A 19,035-nucleotide genomic window follows, 5' to 3' on the forward strand; every position below is an offset into this window, starting at 1 on the left:
AAGATCTGAGGTTTCCAGTAGAGGAACCTTCTCTTCCTTCTCTCTTATTCTTTCTATCTTTCTCTGTCGATGTTACGCAGAGAATTCGAGGCAGTCGTTAGTATGCTAATGAGCGTCTCTCGTTTCTTCTCTTGTGAGAGAAATGTGCGCCCGCGCACCAACTTAAATTATTTCAAATATTTCCGAATCTACCCAGTCTACCAGAAAGAAAAAGAAAGAGAGAATAAGAGAAAGAGAGAGAGAAAGAGAGGTTCTATTTTTTTTTCTTTTCTTAGATTAACCTTAGGATTTAGAAGTTGTAATAGGAGTCTCTTTGAGATCTATTAACGTCAAAATCTTATCATTGGTGTTTATTTATTTTTTTACTTTAAATAAATATAGTAATTGTTAACTATATTTTTTTATATATATATTTTTATAGTAATCGTAATTGTATATTACAATTTTTAAATATATTTATATTAAATTAATATTACTATATTAATATATTTAATTAAATATAATAATTGTATACTACAGATTTTTAATATATATATTTTTATAGTATCCTAATTGTTTTATTATATTTTTAAATATATCTATCAAATATAATATTACTATATTAATATATTAAATTAAATATAGTAATTGTATACTACAATTTTTACTACATATATTTTTAAAATATCGCAATTATTTTACTACATTTTAAATATTTCTATCAAATTAATATTTCATATCTACTAATCTATCTAAAAAAAAAAAATTAATATTCCTGATACAATTTTATTCGAATAAATATTCTTACACATTATACCTATAATTAATATTATTTATAATATTTATAATACTTGCAAAAATAACTAGTTAAACTTGAACAAAAGTTTGACAATAGATCCTCAAAATTGAATTAAAATTTACTAATAATTGAATAAATGATTCAAAGAATAATTTTGAAACAGTTTCAAAGACTATTTTAGTGCATCATTTCGATATCAGTAGTAGCAGTAATCTCTCTCTCTCTCTCTCTTTCTCTTTGAAATGGCGCCCGTTATATATCTCGAGATAAGATCGAAATCCTTAGGAAGACCCGTGTCTCTCTCGTTTCGAGAATCCCCTATGTGACGTTCCTTACACGTACCCGCGGCAATATTAATTTGGACTGGACTCGCATTCGTTTTATATAATCACGATCCTTATCTATACATTTTTTTGGTTTTATCTTATTCGAACATTTTATACGAAGGACGTGGGCTTAGCGAATTTCGCCCGCCAACAGCAGCAGCAACAGCACATTTTTAAGACTATTTAAAACGTTTCCTTTCATAAAACTTTCTGTAGAAAGAAAAAGAAAAAAAAACAGAAGTCGAGTTAAAAAAACACACAGCAAACTATAAAAAATGATCGTCTTTCGAATTTCGAAAGAAGAAAAAAAAAGTATCTTCCAATTGGACATCTTCTTCTTTGAAACAAAAAAATAAACGAAACCAACCGTGACGAGTTAAATAAGAAAGAAATCATATGCATAAATGATATATATATGTATATGCATATACGCAAGGATTTAACAAATGAGAATACACTTAACGGTAGCGAAAGTGAGCTTGGTTACTTGCTTGCTTGCTTCTACGCGTTTGCAAAAGTGCAAAGGGTAATTGTACAATGTTACCATATTTACGCAACTTACAAACGATTATCATTCGTCCAGCAGTTTACCAGTAATATTCCTATATACATATATTACCATTGTACAAAGTTAACAAATCTATGAGTGTATTTATAAGAATAAGTATTAACGTAGTAAATAAATTTAAAAAAAACACACACACACATATACACATGGTGAGCTTCTAATTTACCTAAAACGTATTTTATCTATTCCACTGTGGTTCTACTTTGATTTGAAAAGAATCGAACGCATATACGATATCTAAGACGAAACGTAGAAGAAGAAAACGATGAATAAGAGAAAGAAGAAGAAGAATAAGAAGAAGAAGAAGAAGAAGAAGAAGAAGACGATGGATACCAGACCATTGCCCGTTGTTGCCTTAATGAGGTCCAATTACTATCGGATGGGTCACTTAGTATGCGGTACCGATATTCTCTCGACGGTGTACCACATTAGTGGGACGAGAGCAAGGGTCAACACCCTTCGGAGAAATAAACCTTGCCTAACGAGACTCCTCTCTTCTTCTTCTGCTTTTCTTTCCTTCTTCCTTTTTCTAACTATTCGAACCTATCGATAGAATAAACTGGGGCCTGCGTTTCACCTGTCTCCGACCTTCTTTCGTCCTAAGATGAACTTTGATCTCTTTCGGAGATCTCTCACTTTGATTTTCCGGGTATATTAACTCTTTTAAGAGTTTATCTAGAATACTTTTACGATATTTTGTGTTAATGTTTCTTAATCTATACGAATACGTTCTTTTTTTTTTTTTTGACCCGTTTTACGATTTCGTTTCTAAACGATGATAAAGTTTTATCTAAGTGGTAAAAGTAAAGTAATTAATTTTGTTAATTATACGAAAAAATATTCTGAGTTTTAAAAAATGTACAGTAAAAGTTGGTACTCCCTTTTTTTGTTTAAATAATATATGTAAATATAAAACGCGAAAGAAAAAAAAACAGAAGTTGTACAATTCTTGTTTAACTGGTTCTTTCGAATTTCATATAATTAAAATTGAATTCACAGGGTAATATAGTTGTATAATTAATTAGTTGTTCTGTTTTATTTTTAACATTATTTTTGGTTATTTTAATCAATATATATTATTTAAAAAAAATTAAGGAAAAGAAACTCGAGATTACTTATTTCGTTTTATTTTTTTAAACTATATTTTTAATAATTTGGTTCTTTCTTTCTTTCACCGAGAGTTAAAGGAAAGGTGCTTATTAATCTTGGTTTAGTTCCTTTAAAAAAACTGGAGGCCGCCCGTCGTGTTGCTTTACGATTTCAAGAAGAAACTTAAATATATAAATTTCGAATATAAATCGGATAGAAACGATCTTTGATACCGATACCAACAAATGACAGAGTGGCAGCTGTATTCAAAATACTTTGTTGAAAATTATCAATGTGTTTATGAGATGTTTGCTATATTACCTTTTTTTTTTATAATTCACACATTGGATCAAAATCAAATAAAAATTGATAAAAAAAAGTATAGAAAAGTTAAAGAGAATACGTCGGCATGTTTTTTTCTCTCGAAACGTTTTAATTGACATCTATTACCACTTTAGGTGTGATTTTGTTCTTTCTCTTTTAGTCAACGTGTTTAGTATTTACGATCGATAGCACGTGATATCGTGCCGATCTCGTCGGACAAGCGAATACGCGATGTCCCAGTAGTTCGAGCGTGCAATTAACCAGACTGAGAGCACTTCCGTACGCAGGGTGAGTCACAACTACTAATACAGTTATCTATGTATATGTCACCATTTTTTTTTCTTACGTAGATAAGAACGATAAGATAATTTAACCCGTTAATACTCGAAATTCAATTCTATAGCAATTTAAAACAATATATTTGTTATTTAATTTGCAAATATATAATATATTTGTATTTTATTATATGGCACAACTCTTTTATTAATTTAAAAAATTATTTGAAATAAAATATTATTTAACTTTTTGTTAGATATATAATTAAATAAATATATTTGTATTTTATTATATGACACAACTATTTTATTAATTTAAAAAATTATTTAAATTAAAATATTACGTAACTTTTATGTTAGAAATATAATTAAATATCTTTGAGAATTTTAAAAAACAAAATAATTAATTTATTTAAGTGTTGCTGGATGTTAATTTATTTCAAATACGGATTACAGTAAAAGAAAATTCCATGAAATTTTTCAAATACTATTACCAATAAGTAATTATTATAAAACGTTCTTATAATGATCATTTTATTGAGATATATTTACTCGTATATTACACGGGTGACTCACCTTGTGTAAATCGTACTACCATTTACGCATAAAACAAGATCATCAACGCTAAGATGTGAGTTATGTTTGTGTGATTATTATTCGATGAAGAAAATAATAAAAATAGAAAAGAAAAAAAGAAATATATTCTTACCTTGCAACCTTCGCACGTGAAAGCACCGAAATGAAATCCAGCAGCTGGCTCGTCACAGACTTTGCACATTTGGTTCATCTGCAAATAATAATAAAAAATTACGTTTTATTTATTGTAAAATATCAAATAAATATAACATCAAGCATTTTAAATAATTCTCAGCTACATCATAAGATAAAAAGTTAGATGTTTGGGATGGGGGTAAATTGTATGAGTTAGGGTAGGGTGAATGAGTTGGGGTGGGGGTGAGGTGAAGTAGCACCGATGAAGTCGAACCGGTTTTCAATGTTCGCTTTTATTTTTATTCCTCCCACAATATCTCTCACGGATGTTCAATCTCGAATTTACACGTATACACATACACACACACACACACACACACACACACACACACACACACACACACACACATAGATATATATATAGCTTTAGCGAGGAAAAATAACGAGAGACGAGTGATTTTCACGTCGATCAACAACAACAGTTGCGTCAGGTTACGTTTTTCGTCTCATACCCCCTCATCTATTTATTATTGGTTGAAAGAAAAAGCTGACGCAAGTCTTCTACTCGTAATAATCAAACCAACGTATGTTATTCTATCGGTTAGAGAAAGAGAGAATAATGAGAAAAGGGAGGAAAAAGGAGGTTGACTACTATTTTTCGAACGTTAGTTGTTACGTAAAAAAAAATGACTGGCATCATCGTATATAAAACACATCCGCAATAAGAAAACTATATGAAGTATAATATCGTTCTTTTTTTCATTGATTTTATAGTTGTTCAACATTTCAATATATCTATATGTGCCTATAATTATAAAAATGATATAAATCAAAATTTAAAAAAAGATGCAATGATCTAAGTCAAAAGATACAAAGAAAATAAGTTTATCAGTTATTTTACTCGGTACATTATTTTAAACTAATTAAATTTAATGTATTTGGAAATTTGATATTGTCAAAAATGAATCGTTAAATATTTAATGAAATTCATATATATATAATATATAATTAAATATATAAAATATACAAAATTATATTATTTTATATAAAATTAAAATTTAAAATATATATATATAATATAAATTATAATAAAAATAACAATATATTAGATTTAACATAGAATTCCTTTAATATTTAAATGTAATTCTTTAAAAATATTTCGAAACAAGAGATATATTATGACTTATGGTTAGACCACTTTCATAATTATGGGAACACATATTCTTTTAATACGTTACTTCATTGAAAAAATGTTTACCCTCCTATTACAAATATCTCCAAAAAAAATATAAAAAAACTCATAGATATTAAATTCAAAAAAAATAAATAAAGATAAACGTAATCGCAAAATGTCAACCCACACAAAAGATGTCGAAGATGTTATCGAATACCAAAAAACAATATCCCCCCCTTTCTCTCCCTTATTTATTTCCCCCTTTCCTATTCTCTTTTCCTTTTTTTCTTATCCATCGAAACCTTTCTATTTTTTCTTCTTTTTCTATCATTTACAAACGAGAGGAACAACAACAACAACAGATGGGTACCGTAGTCCTAAGTTTTTCTCTCTCTCTCTTTCTCTACTCGTCGTATAAAACGCGTGTATACCAGAGTTAATGGATCCTCTAGTTAAAATTTATCGACAAAGAAGTTACGGCATAGGAGAAAACGTTTTTTTTCACCTCTCTCTATCCAATCGGAGGTGGGGGGGAGGTTTGTAGGGCAATCGAAAGACGTTGACGAAGAGGATCGAGAAAATGTGGGCCCCTGAACTGAACTTAGGGCCATTAGTAGTCGATTCTTTTCCTTCTTCTATTTCTACTTCTACTTCTACGTCTTCTTACAGTACCGTTCGTTCGTTTTCTTGCTTCGTTTTTGTAACGATCGAACCTAAACACACGCGGGTACCCGAACGATCCGATTCAACCTATCATAAATCAGTGTTATCTCTTAGAACCCCTACCATCTACACTAACTTGGACTTCATAGTGTCACAAGGGTTCATGCCGCAGCACTCTCTTTCTCGTGAGAAACTACTCAACCGTGATGTTTTGTAAATATAACTTTTGTTTTTTTATTTTCATTTTTATTCAACCCTTTTTCACAATCCATTTTATTTCATGAACAATGTCTACTCGAATTTCATTACGATTTAATTCCATCTTTTAATTCAAACCAATTTTGTTTTCTTTCATTCAATTAGCCTTCATAAATCGAAAACCATAGGAATGGGGAATTTTTAGCATACTTTAATTCACAAAAAAAAAGATACAATAAAATGTAAGTGAAATATATTTTCACTATTCTGGTTCGTATAATCGTCATGAACAGTAAAAGGGGGTTAGAAGAAACAAAAGGGGGTACCCGAGATGTTTACTGACATCATCGTACTCCAAGGAAATATTTTAACGAGAATTTAGAACGACGTGTAATTAGAGCAACAGAGGGTTGTTACCATAAGTGTTTTTCTTTATAGCACGTGTACGATTTGCAACCTCCCGCGTTAACCGAGCAACCAAGAAAAAAAAATAAAAAGAAGAAGATGATAAAAAAGATGGTTCTCGGGCTCGACTACGAAGGTTCGTTAAGGTTTTTCAAGTTTTTTCTTGGACGCAGTTGTTTGACGCCCGTTTGCTTCTTGCATTCCGCTCGTTGATGAACCGAAACCCCCATATATATAGTTATATACATACATACATTCATTTATTTCTATTTTCCAATCTAGAATAGTTTTCTACACTTGTTCATTTCACCAGATAGGTGAGTAGTATATCGAACAAATCACAATAGAAATATTTTTCATTATTGCAACTATGAGTTACATTGAAGAACAAAAAAATATAATAATAATTATTGTGATTTATAAATCGATTTATATCAAATCCAATTGTAATCTTAAATAATTCTAGTTATGTAGATAAAACTTCAAAGATAATATAATGAATATAATACTAAGATAACTATCGTATAATTTTTCTGATATCGTAACTATATATATATATATATATATAACGATCAGACTTATAGTTGGAATCGAATTAAAGTGACGGCGACTTTAAACTCGGTTATATATCACGTTTAACGATAAATCACTATGTGAAAGAAGTTGAACCGATTGCGACCTTACTCCGAGGTATTTGTCTATATTCAGTTAACCTGCCATTTAAAGTAAGTTTAAAAGAAAGAAAGAAAGAGAGAACCTATTGATTTTACAAAAGATGTCACCGACGTGTCCACTCCCTTCCTATCTCATACAAACGTCAGCTTTTATTTGTACGATTTATGTCAAGGATTGTAATCACTAAAATAGTACTTAGTCGGATCCATTTTTGTTCTAAAGAATAAATTCTTTATCCTGATCTATCGTATATTATCATCGCGATTTATCATGGAGAAGGTCGGCCGACATATAAATTCGTTCAATTCAAATAATTTTCTAATCATTTCTAAACACATGTTGTTTAATATTCCAAAATCTTACCTACCCAAATACACATTGTTTTATAATGAAAAAAAAATTGATTTATAATCGATAAACATTGCAATCGTTAGATTAAAAAAATATCATGCATATTTCATTAAACTGTTTTCAACATTTTGTTTAGTTCTAATCTATTACTTGTTCTTAATTTAAAGAACAAGAAAAGAAATGGTTGATAAGTACAACAAATACGATTATTATTCTAATAGTTTTAATAATTTAATTAAAATATATAATACCAAAATTTTAGATATCATTAAACATTGTTTTATCTTACAAAAAATGTAGATATTAAATTGATTCTAAATTACATTCTAATCATACTAATAAACCTACTCTAAATATTCCAAATCATAAAACCTACATTATTTCAAACATTTCGTATAATTTAAGTATTTCTCTTTCTCTCTTTCTTTTTTATTCTTCGAGGACATGAAAAAGCGGGACTCGTGTAAACAGACACATACCTGGTACCCCAGTTTCCACGAGTTAGAGTCAATATTTGCTCGGCACTCGTACGTTAATGAAGTCGATATCGTTTCACTTCTCAACTCGTGAGAGAGACGAGAACATAGAAATATTGTACACTCAAAGCTCTTCACAATTCCTTTCGAGAATGAACATACTAACCGAAGGATAAGAAGGAACAAGAAGAACCTTGATCGACCCTTTCAAGCTCATCTCTTGAACAACCATATACGTACACAGGTAACAGGGGCACGTCCAAGTTTACGCACCATTAAACTCGAGTTCCGTGTGACGTTTATCCCTTCAGGAAAGTCCTCTCTTTTTTACATATCCTTTTTTTAACCTTCATGTTTCTTTCCCCTCTTTTTTCAGGACTAACGTTATATTCGTATATATGTGCATACGTTCATCGTATGTTCAACGGCAACAACCCTTTTTGACTTTAAGATGAAAATTTTCAATCACATATTTACTAAACCTATACTAATGAATAGTATTCTATAGGATCACATTCTACCTGATTGGTTGGATATCATTTTTTTATCTTTAAAATAATATTACTCGTGTCTGTGTTAGAGAGAAACATTGTAGTGACGATCTGGCGTCTGTGGTATAGTTAGAATCTAGTTCGTTCACTAACTCCGGGTATGTCTAACATTCTTACCGATGATCCCAGGTCGTGGGCAAAGATCTCGCGTGATTTATATCGATCCCTGAGGCTAGGCACGCAACTTACCTTACCACTACAACTACAACTATCATATTCTAACCCTCCCTCTACTATTCATCACTCTTATAAGATATTTTTCTTTCGTAATCATTTTCAATCGATTTTTAGTTAGCCCATCGTTATCCAATTCAATTCAATTTTGATTCAATTTAAATTGAAAAAGAATCTACATTTATATTATTTAAATCTTATACTTTCATACAACCTTTATAAAAAAGAACAACAACTTAATGGCGTTTATTTAATAGTAATTTTTTTTTGTTTAGTTACAACTTGGTAATTGGTTTGACTTAAAGAGAATGACACGGTTCTGTAAAACACGTCGATCATTATAATATGATTGGATCGTAGTAACGAGTACCAAGACGCGTTGGTTAACGTAACCTATGCGATATAATTAATTGGTGGTATATTAATTCACAAATTTATTACCGCATTAAGAATGAGCACTTGATTACTGCTAAGCCCAGTGATATATGAGCGGCCATTTTTCTCTATCCTTTTTCTCTTACTCGCTCACTCTTTCTTTCGTTAGTTCTCTCTCTTTCTGTTTTACCCCCCACCCCCACTCTCTCTCTCTTTCTATAAGTTAATGAGTTAATGAATCTACTCGAAAGAAGAAGTCGATATATCAACGACTTTAACTCGTGAATGTTTTCATGGGAACTTTTACTATGCCAAACTTAACCGAACCGTATCGCGATAAACATCTACTTGTAAATACACAACTACTCGTGTTTTTATCTGTAAATAAATCTACTTGTAAATAATTACGTTTCACATGGTGGTGGACCATTTTACCAATATATTGAAAATATTTGAATTAGATCATAGACAATTATTAGATTGAAATCGAACATGTGGTTATAAGAGAAAAATAATTATCTTTCGATGCGAAACAAATTATCTTTTAAAAAGATAAATATGTTAGAATTATCTTATCGTTAAGATCTTCATAATTATTAACAAAATAAAACACGTATGATTTAGAACTCGAGATAAAATTCGATCTATTTTTAAAGTCTTATCCCTCTCACTTTTCCTGATCTATTTTTGTGAATCATATTAGATTGAAAAATGATCAAAAATATTGAATAAATATGTATCAACCTATTTCGAAGAGATAGATCATTAGAGGAATCCGTATGTTAAAGGTTAGTTTTTCGGGACAGGTATATCGCGCAATTTGTATCGGTTGAGATGCGTTTTTAACGATCACTTTGATAGATGATCGTTGATTCTTGGCAGAGGCTTCGCATCTATCGAGTCCTTGAAAAATGATGCTTCCTGCAGGTAGTAGAACTAGCTCTCTCTCTCGATAGGTGTGCCACGGCAACTACTAAACTGGAAGAAGAATTCTTTAACGGAGTGAAGGGGGAGAGAAAAAGAAATGAATGAATGAACGAAAAAAAGAAGGAAGGAAGATACATATTTATATATATCTAGAGTGAGATAGCAAGTTTTTTCCGTTAATACACTTTTGCGAGAGAGAAATCAAAGAATGCATCCTCGTGTGTTGCTGTTGCTGCTGTAGCTTTTTTTTCTTTTCATTTTGATTTCTTTTGGTCCGGGAGCTAAAAACAATTAATAACCCTCGGTAGGATCATTTATCGCGACAGTTTAAGCTAAAGGGGAATTGTGGAACTCGAAGTCAACCTTTCTTTCATCTTTCTTCTTTTCTTTTCTCTCTCACACTCATTCATTCACTCGTTCAGTGTTTCCAACCATCCTAGACTAGCAAAAGTCCTTCATACTAAGCACCATTGTTCGTCTTCCCGATGCGTGACCGATCCAATTTTTAACGGAGACTCTCTAGAGATTTTCCTTCGACACTTTTCATTATCTTTCTCTCTCTCCATCTTATTGGAGTTCATCAAAGAGAAGGAAGGATTCTACACACACGAACTTCAATAACCCCTTTCCCTTACTTTACTTTCCTTTCCTTTCCTTTCCTTTCCTTTCCTTTCCTTTTTCTTTTTCATTTTGTTTTTTTTTTTTATTTCTTTTCGCATGTGGGAATCATAAGTCCTTTTATAGATGATGCTCTATCGAAACGATTCGTTAGGCTCTCTTACATTTGTAATATAGGTAACGTGTAGTATATCTACATGTGGGGTAAAGAAACCGTTCGAAATACATTGCTGCTGCTACTTTGGTTATATAACTTGTAGCAACTTTTAAAATGCGATAATAGAGAAAGTATAGCAACTATGAAGTATATTAAACGTTTGGGTATACCAACATTTAAATGGACTTTACAATTTATTTGATTATTACGTTTTTTATTTTAATAATGATAAAATATAGATAGGAATATAAATTGACTTTTTATTAAATCTATAATATTATTTTTATATATTCCTTTTCTAAATATATCTATTTGTTAAAGATCATTATTTACGTATTGCACGTGTAATGAAAATATTATCAAAGAAAATTTATTTAATTCATTTTTAATTTTAATTATGGCAAACGAATTATTTTATCAAACACAGTTAATTAATTTATTACTATTTAGTTATTAATAAAAAAAAATAAATAAATACAATATCGTATTGAATTAATTTATGATTGTAGAAGTAAAATTATTAATGTATTTTTCCCAAAAATTGTTTTTCTGTTTACGTGATTTTCTTACTCTACTATAGAGTGTTATATTTAAGAAAAAAAAATAAAAAATAAGTAAAAGACCCGGAAGAATTCAATAACGGGAGATATTTAAGCTAAGCTCGTGCTACTCCCAAAGCGGAATTTAATCTCTCGTTTATTTGGCGATTAAGCACGCCATCGTTGATTTACAATCTCGTAAAAGTCCGAACGTTAGCTCGTATAATCGCGCCATTTCGTACGAACGAGTCTCTTCTTCGAAACGATACACTTTATCGCACACGACTTTACATTATACTTAAACACATGCATAGATACATTATAGATAAATATATTACAACTATACTCTTAAGTATAATATTGAAAATTTTATCTACATTCTATTCCAATCCCCTTTTTTTCTTTACTCAAATCTTGCCATTAAAAAAATCCAAATATAATTTCATTATCATCGGTTTGAGTTATTTAATTTATTGCAGATTTATATATGAAACCTTTAAGTATAATATTAAAAAAAAAATGTTATCTTTTCATTTAACCCTTAACTAAAATTACAAAAATTTAATTTTATTAATTTATATTATTATTGAATAGTATTTAAATAATTTTATAATTCAATTTAACCCTTTTCTAAAGTTACAAAAAATTAATTTTATTAATTTGTATTATTATTTAGTGTAATATATAAATCATAGATTATTAATTATATCAACCATGTTAACTATAATTTAAATAATTTTATATTTGAATCTAACCCTTTGCTAAAATTAACTAACAAAATAATTTTCCTAATTAACACCGTCATTCTATATATTTTCTTTATTTTATTATACTTTATAATTGCCTATATTTAGTATTTATTAAAATAATAAAATATTTATATAATTACCCTTAAAATAAAATTACCCTTATTAATTATTTAAATAAAAAAAAATAAATAAAATCAAATAAAATCTAAAATATCAATCAAACCAAATAAATATCTACAATCTAATTACCCTTAAAATAAAATTACCCTTATTAATTATTTAAATAAAAAAAAATAAAAAAAAATATAATCTAAAGTATCAATCAAACCAAATAAATATCTTTAATCTAATATAATCAAACATTTAATTCTTCAACATAAGATTAATATTATTTTTAAATAAGGAAGAAGAACGAAAAAACAAGTTTTTTTCTTTCTTCTTCCACTTCAATATAATCGATCATTATAATGAAGTCTTTCCTTGCTTTAAATTGATTCCTTTCGTAATCACTTTGATAAGGAAAATAAGAAAAAGAAAGAAAAATAGTAAGAGCAAATTCGTACGTATATTGTCGACGGAAGCAAGACCTGAAGTGTCGTTCCCTGTAAATCGCATAATATCTCGTCTCGGACAAAGAGCACAGGATTAGATTGCCAAAGTAACGGATGCACGATGCATCGGTGAATAGCTTGGTAATGTCGTTAAGTGCATCTTCGAGCGTTACTGACAAAAGCAACGAGATAAGGCTATATACCGCTAACTCGTTTTATCGAGAACGACTTGTTTTCATGGCTACGATAGACTCTCTTGATTCTCCACTTTGATTTGATAACTTTCCAACCATTTTCGATTCTACCTTAATTATATATATATGTATATGTACTTGTTAATGCATTCCTATGTTGCATTAGTCGCATACAACCCACTCTAAATTTTCCATTAAGGTTATAGAAAATGTTTGGCAATTTATATAACAAATGTGGGTCAAATATGACCCATTAGGATTACTACAAAAGTTATTTCTAAAACAAATATAAATGAACGTGTTTCAAAAGTTTGATATTGCATCTGTTAATTAAAATATTTAAATTATCAGCTGATGTCTTTACTAACATAAGTTATGATTCTGAAAAGTCAGTTATTTCAAATTAAATGGAATGTCTTGAGTGTGTGTTTTATAATTTTATTTGAGTAAATAATTGATCGTTCAATTTATGGTTGAACATATTTCCATCTTTTGAAATATTTAAAATACCAAGAAGAGAGTCATAAAGGGTGACAAATGGTGATGGTGATGGTGGTGATGTTTGGTTGTGATGATGGTGGTAGGAAAAAAGCGTTAAGTCAGATCAAGACCCCATGACGAAAACGAGAACGACGACGACGGGCCCGCATCAAAAGGGGTTAATATGCAAATCGGTATTTATCAGCCGACACTTCTAGCTTTCATTCGATGCTCTCTTATAAACTCAAACCGTTGAATTAAAAATAAAATAATAAAAAAATAAATAAATTTACAAAACAATTGCTCTTTACAACTGTATACTAAAACTTCTAAATATAAATTGGGAAATAAATTGTTGAAGTTAAAAGACAAATATTTTTCTGTCTTATTGTAACAACTATTTTGAAGTTCGATATCATTTTTAAACATTGGTAATAAAATAAATGAAAAAAAAATAATTAATAAAATATAGTTTAAAATAATTGCTGATCTTGCAAATTTTAACTTCCAATTTATGCCAATATAATTAACGAGATCGGTTACAATACAATATTCAATCTTCCATATAACAAATAACAAATTTCAATTTCAATTAGATTGATTAATAATCAATATTATCCATCAGCAAAATTAAATAGAAGAAACTAGATCTCTTATGGTATAAGAACAACCCTGAATAAACATTTGCTTATTTACTCGAGTCAATGTACGCGTGCACGTGCAAGTGAATAAGAAAGAAAACTCGAATGTTGAAAACAAGCAAAGGGTAACAACCAGTGTGGTAGGAAGACAAGGGAGGAGAAAAAGAAGGAAGGGAGGAAGGGAGGAGGTTAGGGTAAAACGAGAGCAACTCGACGACACTTTTTTACGTGGTACATTTGACGTTGAAAATTTTGGCCCTACGTACAAGTGGTGGTAATAACCGTATGAAAGGGTGACAATAGCGGTCGACACACCGCAGTCAATGTTCAAAGGGTATGTTGAAAAAGTGAAATAAAGAAATAAGAAAGAAAGAATGAAAAGAAAGAATGGAATAAAGAATGACGAAGAAAAGTGCAGCAATAAATATATTTTGACATGGGAGAACCAGCCTCGCGCTGAAGAGAACTTCCATGCATAATAATTGTAACGTCTCTTTCTCTCTTTCTTACGTAAGGATTCATTTGCATACGCATACGGGTCCTTCCGAGTTTTATTTGAACGAAGAATGTAAGAAAGAGAAGGATGGGGAATAAGAATAAAAAAAATAAAGATAGCAATAAGTCCTTTGTGTGTAACGAAATTACGATAGTGTCTACCGGTAGGCAAATATTATACCAACAGGCTTCTATGAAGGGGTGACGATTATGTTTTCATTTGCGACCATCAGACATATATATATATAGGTGTGTATGTGTATATATATGCACATTTATATCTCTCAACGTTTTATAATAGTTAATTTAATTATAACTAATCGATAAAAGCAAATATTGTATTATATGATATTGTATAATTTATAAATCTAATTCTCACGTATTTATTTATATTTTTTGGTAATTAAAAAATTTAATGATAAAAAGAAAAATCATAGAATTCGTAATTATGCAGCTATAATATATAAATTTGTTATTTTCCTTTTAACTACAGATTTTTGTAATGCAAAGCCAAACAAGATTTTAAAATGTTGAATTTCTTTTTTATTGGTAATTTTTTTCTATTTTGTTTTGAAACGAGAAGGTTGAGAGAAAGAGAGAGAGAGAGAGAGAGATGATAAGATCGAGGTTCGACGAGAGTAAAGAGGGGGAGGGGGGTTAGTCGATACGCGTCGTAATTACATACCATAGTCGATGTGTTATGTTAAGCGAGATTTAATATTTATAACCAGCACGCGCTAGCGCGAGAAACAACATATTATGCAATTTCGTCGTTTACATGGTAACCGATGATGCGGCTAATCTCGCGGTACGTTACTCATTTATTTAACGGATATTTATGAGCACACAAGTGTATCTATCTCTCTCTCTCTCTTTTTCTCTCTTTATTTCTCGGCGCGGTTCTTCGTAATTTCATAAAACGTGTTCCGTGCGTGCATCGCAACGAGCTCAAAACTTCTTGTAAAGCATAAAAGGAATATATTTTTTTTTATTTATTTATTCATATTTTTTTTCTTCTTTCATATATTCACTCTTTTTGTTGACTCCTATTATTATTTTTTTTTCCTTTAACTCGATTCTTTTTCATTCTCTCATCCTCATAATATATTATTTTTATTTTTTTCTAAAAGATATATACGAGAGTACTACAAGGAGCAACGATTTAGCCGTATTATCGATTTCACGCGATCGGATAATCGCGAAAAAGTGAGAGAGAGAGAGAGAGAGAGAGAGAGGGAAGGAATGAACAAGCCGGTCGGAAAAGAAGGAGTCGTGAGCTTGAGTTGATTTACTGAGAACCAATCAGAAATAAATCATCGGCTCTACCTTGGACTGACGAAATAAACCATAATTATGGGTTCAATGTACTCGAATTTTGCTAATTAGATAATACTTTCCTTCTAACGACTATGAAAACCGAATCTTTCGCGAATCGTCGGACAACGAACTCGAATCTCTTTTTAATAATCGATACTTCGATCATTGCATACAACAACAACAACAAAAATACAAAATCAATCGTTATGTTCAACATAAAACCTGATTGTTAATTGATCATGAATATTTTATCTGGATCGATGAAATATTAGATAAATCTATCTACGATCTAATAAATATTTAATATGAATATGTAGAGTAAATTAAATGAATCATCGGAGATTTCAATGCACGTATTGTATTCTCGCGAGAGACTTCAATGCTGATATGAGTCATATTCGCGTAGTACTACTCAACGCGACGTTAATATAGTATCTCATCGTAAAATTTCAAAATATAAATTAATATTTCTATTTTAATGAAAATAATATAAATATTATATAAAAAAAATGAAATATCACTCACCTTTATTAATGTTATCCACGCAAATTTCCGGTTAACCAGGTACCAATATCACTGAACAAATTATACGATATAATCAAAAATATCGTCTAAGTTAGCGAGAATCACAGGTTGCACTATTGTAACAATTTCATTTATAGATCCTCGTAGTATGATAAATCGAGAAGACAAAAAAATTGTTCTTTGGAGGAGAAATGATAAATCATTCGTCTATGTTTTTTAAGAAAGAGAAAAAAAACCTTTTCTTCAAGCACGTGGTCAGCCGACATCAACTATGTAACTGGTAATACTTTTTACTCTTCTTCTTCTTTTTTAACGATGACCTTGAATTACACCAGAAGTCTTTTTTTATTCAGTGGTAGCTAACGTGTAACAACCGATCTTGATGTATCTTTCCGAACGTAATGCAACACGAAACTAAAAAAAAAGAAAGAAAGGGTTAAAAAACGAAACTAAATTTTCAATGTTTACTCGCGACTGTCCCGGTCACGTGTGCTTCTTCTGTCTCTCTCGCACATACACACACTCTCTCACTCACTCACTCACTATATATATATCTCTCTCTTTTTCTCTTATTTTTTTTCTCTGAAGTCTCTCTTGCGAATTATTTATATATTTCACTATAAATAATTAGAAATGTTCTTATCCATTTGCGTACAATTTGTGACAACAAATTTTGATCTATAACTCAGTCCTTTATTTTTTCTTCTTTCTTTCTACCTCTGTCCAATATTATTCAGTTTGTGTATCGTCTCAGTAACAATAATTTGTCTCTCTCAAACCTCCACGAGACTCGGTGTGACCACGTCGATGGACGGGAGAGAACTGCCGCTTCACGATCGTTGCGATCTGTTCGACTGCATCGAAGGTGCCTGAGAAGAGAATTGTGGCTAGTCAGCATTACCGATTTCTCCCTACTCTTTGAGTATTCACCTGTTCCTGCCCATCGGTTCACGCCTATCTCAGCACCAACCAATAAGCAAAACTTGGGTCCGATGGTTTGTCCAATCATAGCTCGGCCGGTCCCACGAGTTCGACCAATCTGGTAACACCCATTCGTTCCCCCCTTCTCCACTGTTTTGGGACTGTTTGCCGTCCCTCCAGTAAGATTTTCTAACATCTCTCTTTCTCAACACTTTTGTTAAACTCTTTTCTATTTTTCTATCTTTTTATTATAATATTTCTTTTTAATTTGAATCTTATATTCAAGAATGTTTGAAATTGATTTGATATTTATTTTTTTTTATATATCTTTCACGATTTAATTACTTTTCAGTTCAAGTCGTATTCAACAGGTGTTTATTATATATAAGTATACTTTTACTTGTGTTTTATTCATTTTACGTGATATGTAAAAAGTTGTTGCTCTTTTACGGTCATAGTTATCTTATAACGTATAATACTACTTAAATATATATATATATATATGGAAGGGAACAATTCTTGGATGGATTGAGACAGTAATAAAGTTTCGATAAGAAGTATCCTTTTATGCTGCACTCGCGGTATTTCCGTGTAATTTAGCATTTATTGGTATATTACGGTCAACGTGCGATTATTCCAAGACTAGGATTGCTGACTACTCTTGTGCTGTTACGATATAATCTCAAGAAAGAAGAATAATAATAATAATAAGATGAAGAAGAAGAAGAAGCGTGCCGCGTTAAAAGAAACTTTTTTTTCTATGTTCCCTTTTATCCGTTCCTTTCCGGCCCTCTTGTCCCCCTTCCGTCGCTTATAAGTTACTCCTATCAAACTATGAAAACGTTAGATGGGAAACTCGTAGGTGTACTATGACCGGTAAGACTATCTCTCTTTCTCTCTCTTTCTTTTTGATTCTTTCTCGTTCTAATCACGCAAGAAGTAACTGTACAATTTACATCCTGGAATACACGTTGCTTGACTACCAGATTTTACGACTCGACCGATCGTATTTTTCCTCATACTGACAAGTTATCGCATTAATTGCTCGTGTGCTAATCTCGTTTACAGATTCGTATCGAAATAAATAAGAAATTCTCGTTGACGAATCTATATTATGAACAAAAAAAAAGATTCTTCAGCAGGAGAATTAACTAAAAGATAGAAATAAGAAATAGATAAAATTAAAATTGAAAAAAAATACAAATGAGATAGAAAAATAAAAAGTACAATAATTTTGTCGTTGGGATTAACGCATTAAAAAATATTTCTTAACCTGTTTCAACAAGCATAGAAACTTCCAACTCACGAATATATATAATATACTATATATATATATATATATATATATATATATATATCGAATATAAAATTTTATATACGTTGCCCTTATTATATTCGCGTTCCTGGGAACGTTATACATAAATTTGTGTGTGGATGTAAGATAAAGAGAGAGAGAAAGAAAGAAAGAATTGAACATAACATCATCGACCATATACCACATTCTCCTTTCCGGGGCCTTTCGAAATGAATTTTTCGAAGGCAGAAGAGAATTAAGGATTCTACGGGTTATAGAAACTCGTGGACCCAATAAAATGTCGAAAGGCGCTCAAAAACGAACGGTCCAACTGAAATAGTGGGGGAGAGGGAGGAAGAAGAAGATCCAGCAGGAGGAGTAGGAGAGGGAGAAAGAGGTGGAGGAGGAGGAGGAGGAGGAGGAGGAGGAGGAGGAGGAGGCTGCGGAACGGCGCCATAAATTAAGCAAGATGTCCACCCGTAGAAATTAAACGATAGAAACCTGTTTCGAACGT

General features: G+C 30.7%; 1 protein-coding gene across 2 annotated transcripts in view; it reads right to left on the minus strand.

The window, feature by feature from the left end:
- Positions 1 to 17,153, minus strand: part of LOC107065314 (uncharacterized) — a 36,159-nt gene extending 19,006 nt beyond the window's left edge. Inside the window, exons 1-3 of one of the 2 annotated variants that reach the window (XM_015318914.2) lie at positions 16,962 to 17,153; positions 16,307 to 16,720; positions 4,070 to 4,147 (exon numbers count right to left, since the gene is read on the minus strand). In XM_015318914.2, the coding sequence (XP_015174400.1) occupies positions 4,070 to 4,147 (78 nt within the window). In that variant the 5' untranslated portion in view covers positions 16,307 to 16,720; positions 16,962 to 17,153. Of the gene's footprint in view, positions 1 to 4,069; positions 4,148 to 16,306 lie in introns of both variants that reach the window. The other variant, XM_015318906.2, reaches the window with a different exon arrangement.
- Between the last annotated feature and the right edge of the window lie 1,882 nt (positions 17,154 to 19,035).

Source organism: Polistes dominula, unplaced genomic scaffold, assembly GCF_049000335.1.
Source record: "Polistes dominula isolate Pdom_NZ unplaced genomic scaffold, Pdom_raw_medaka contig_373, whole genome shotgun sequence".
Taxonomy (NCBI): Eukaryota; Metazoa; Arthropoda; class Insecta; order Hymenoptera; family Vespidae; genus Polistes; species Polistes dominula.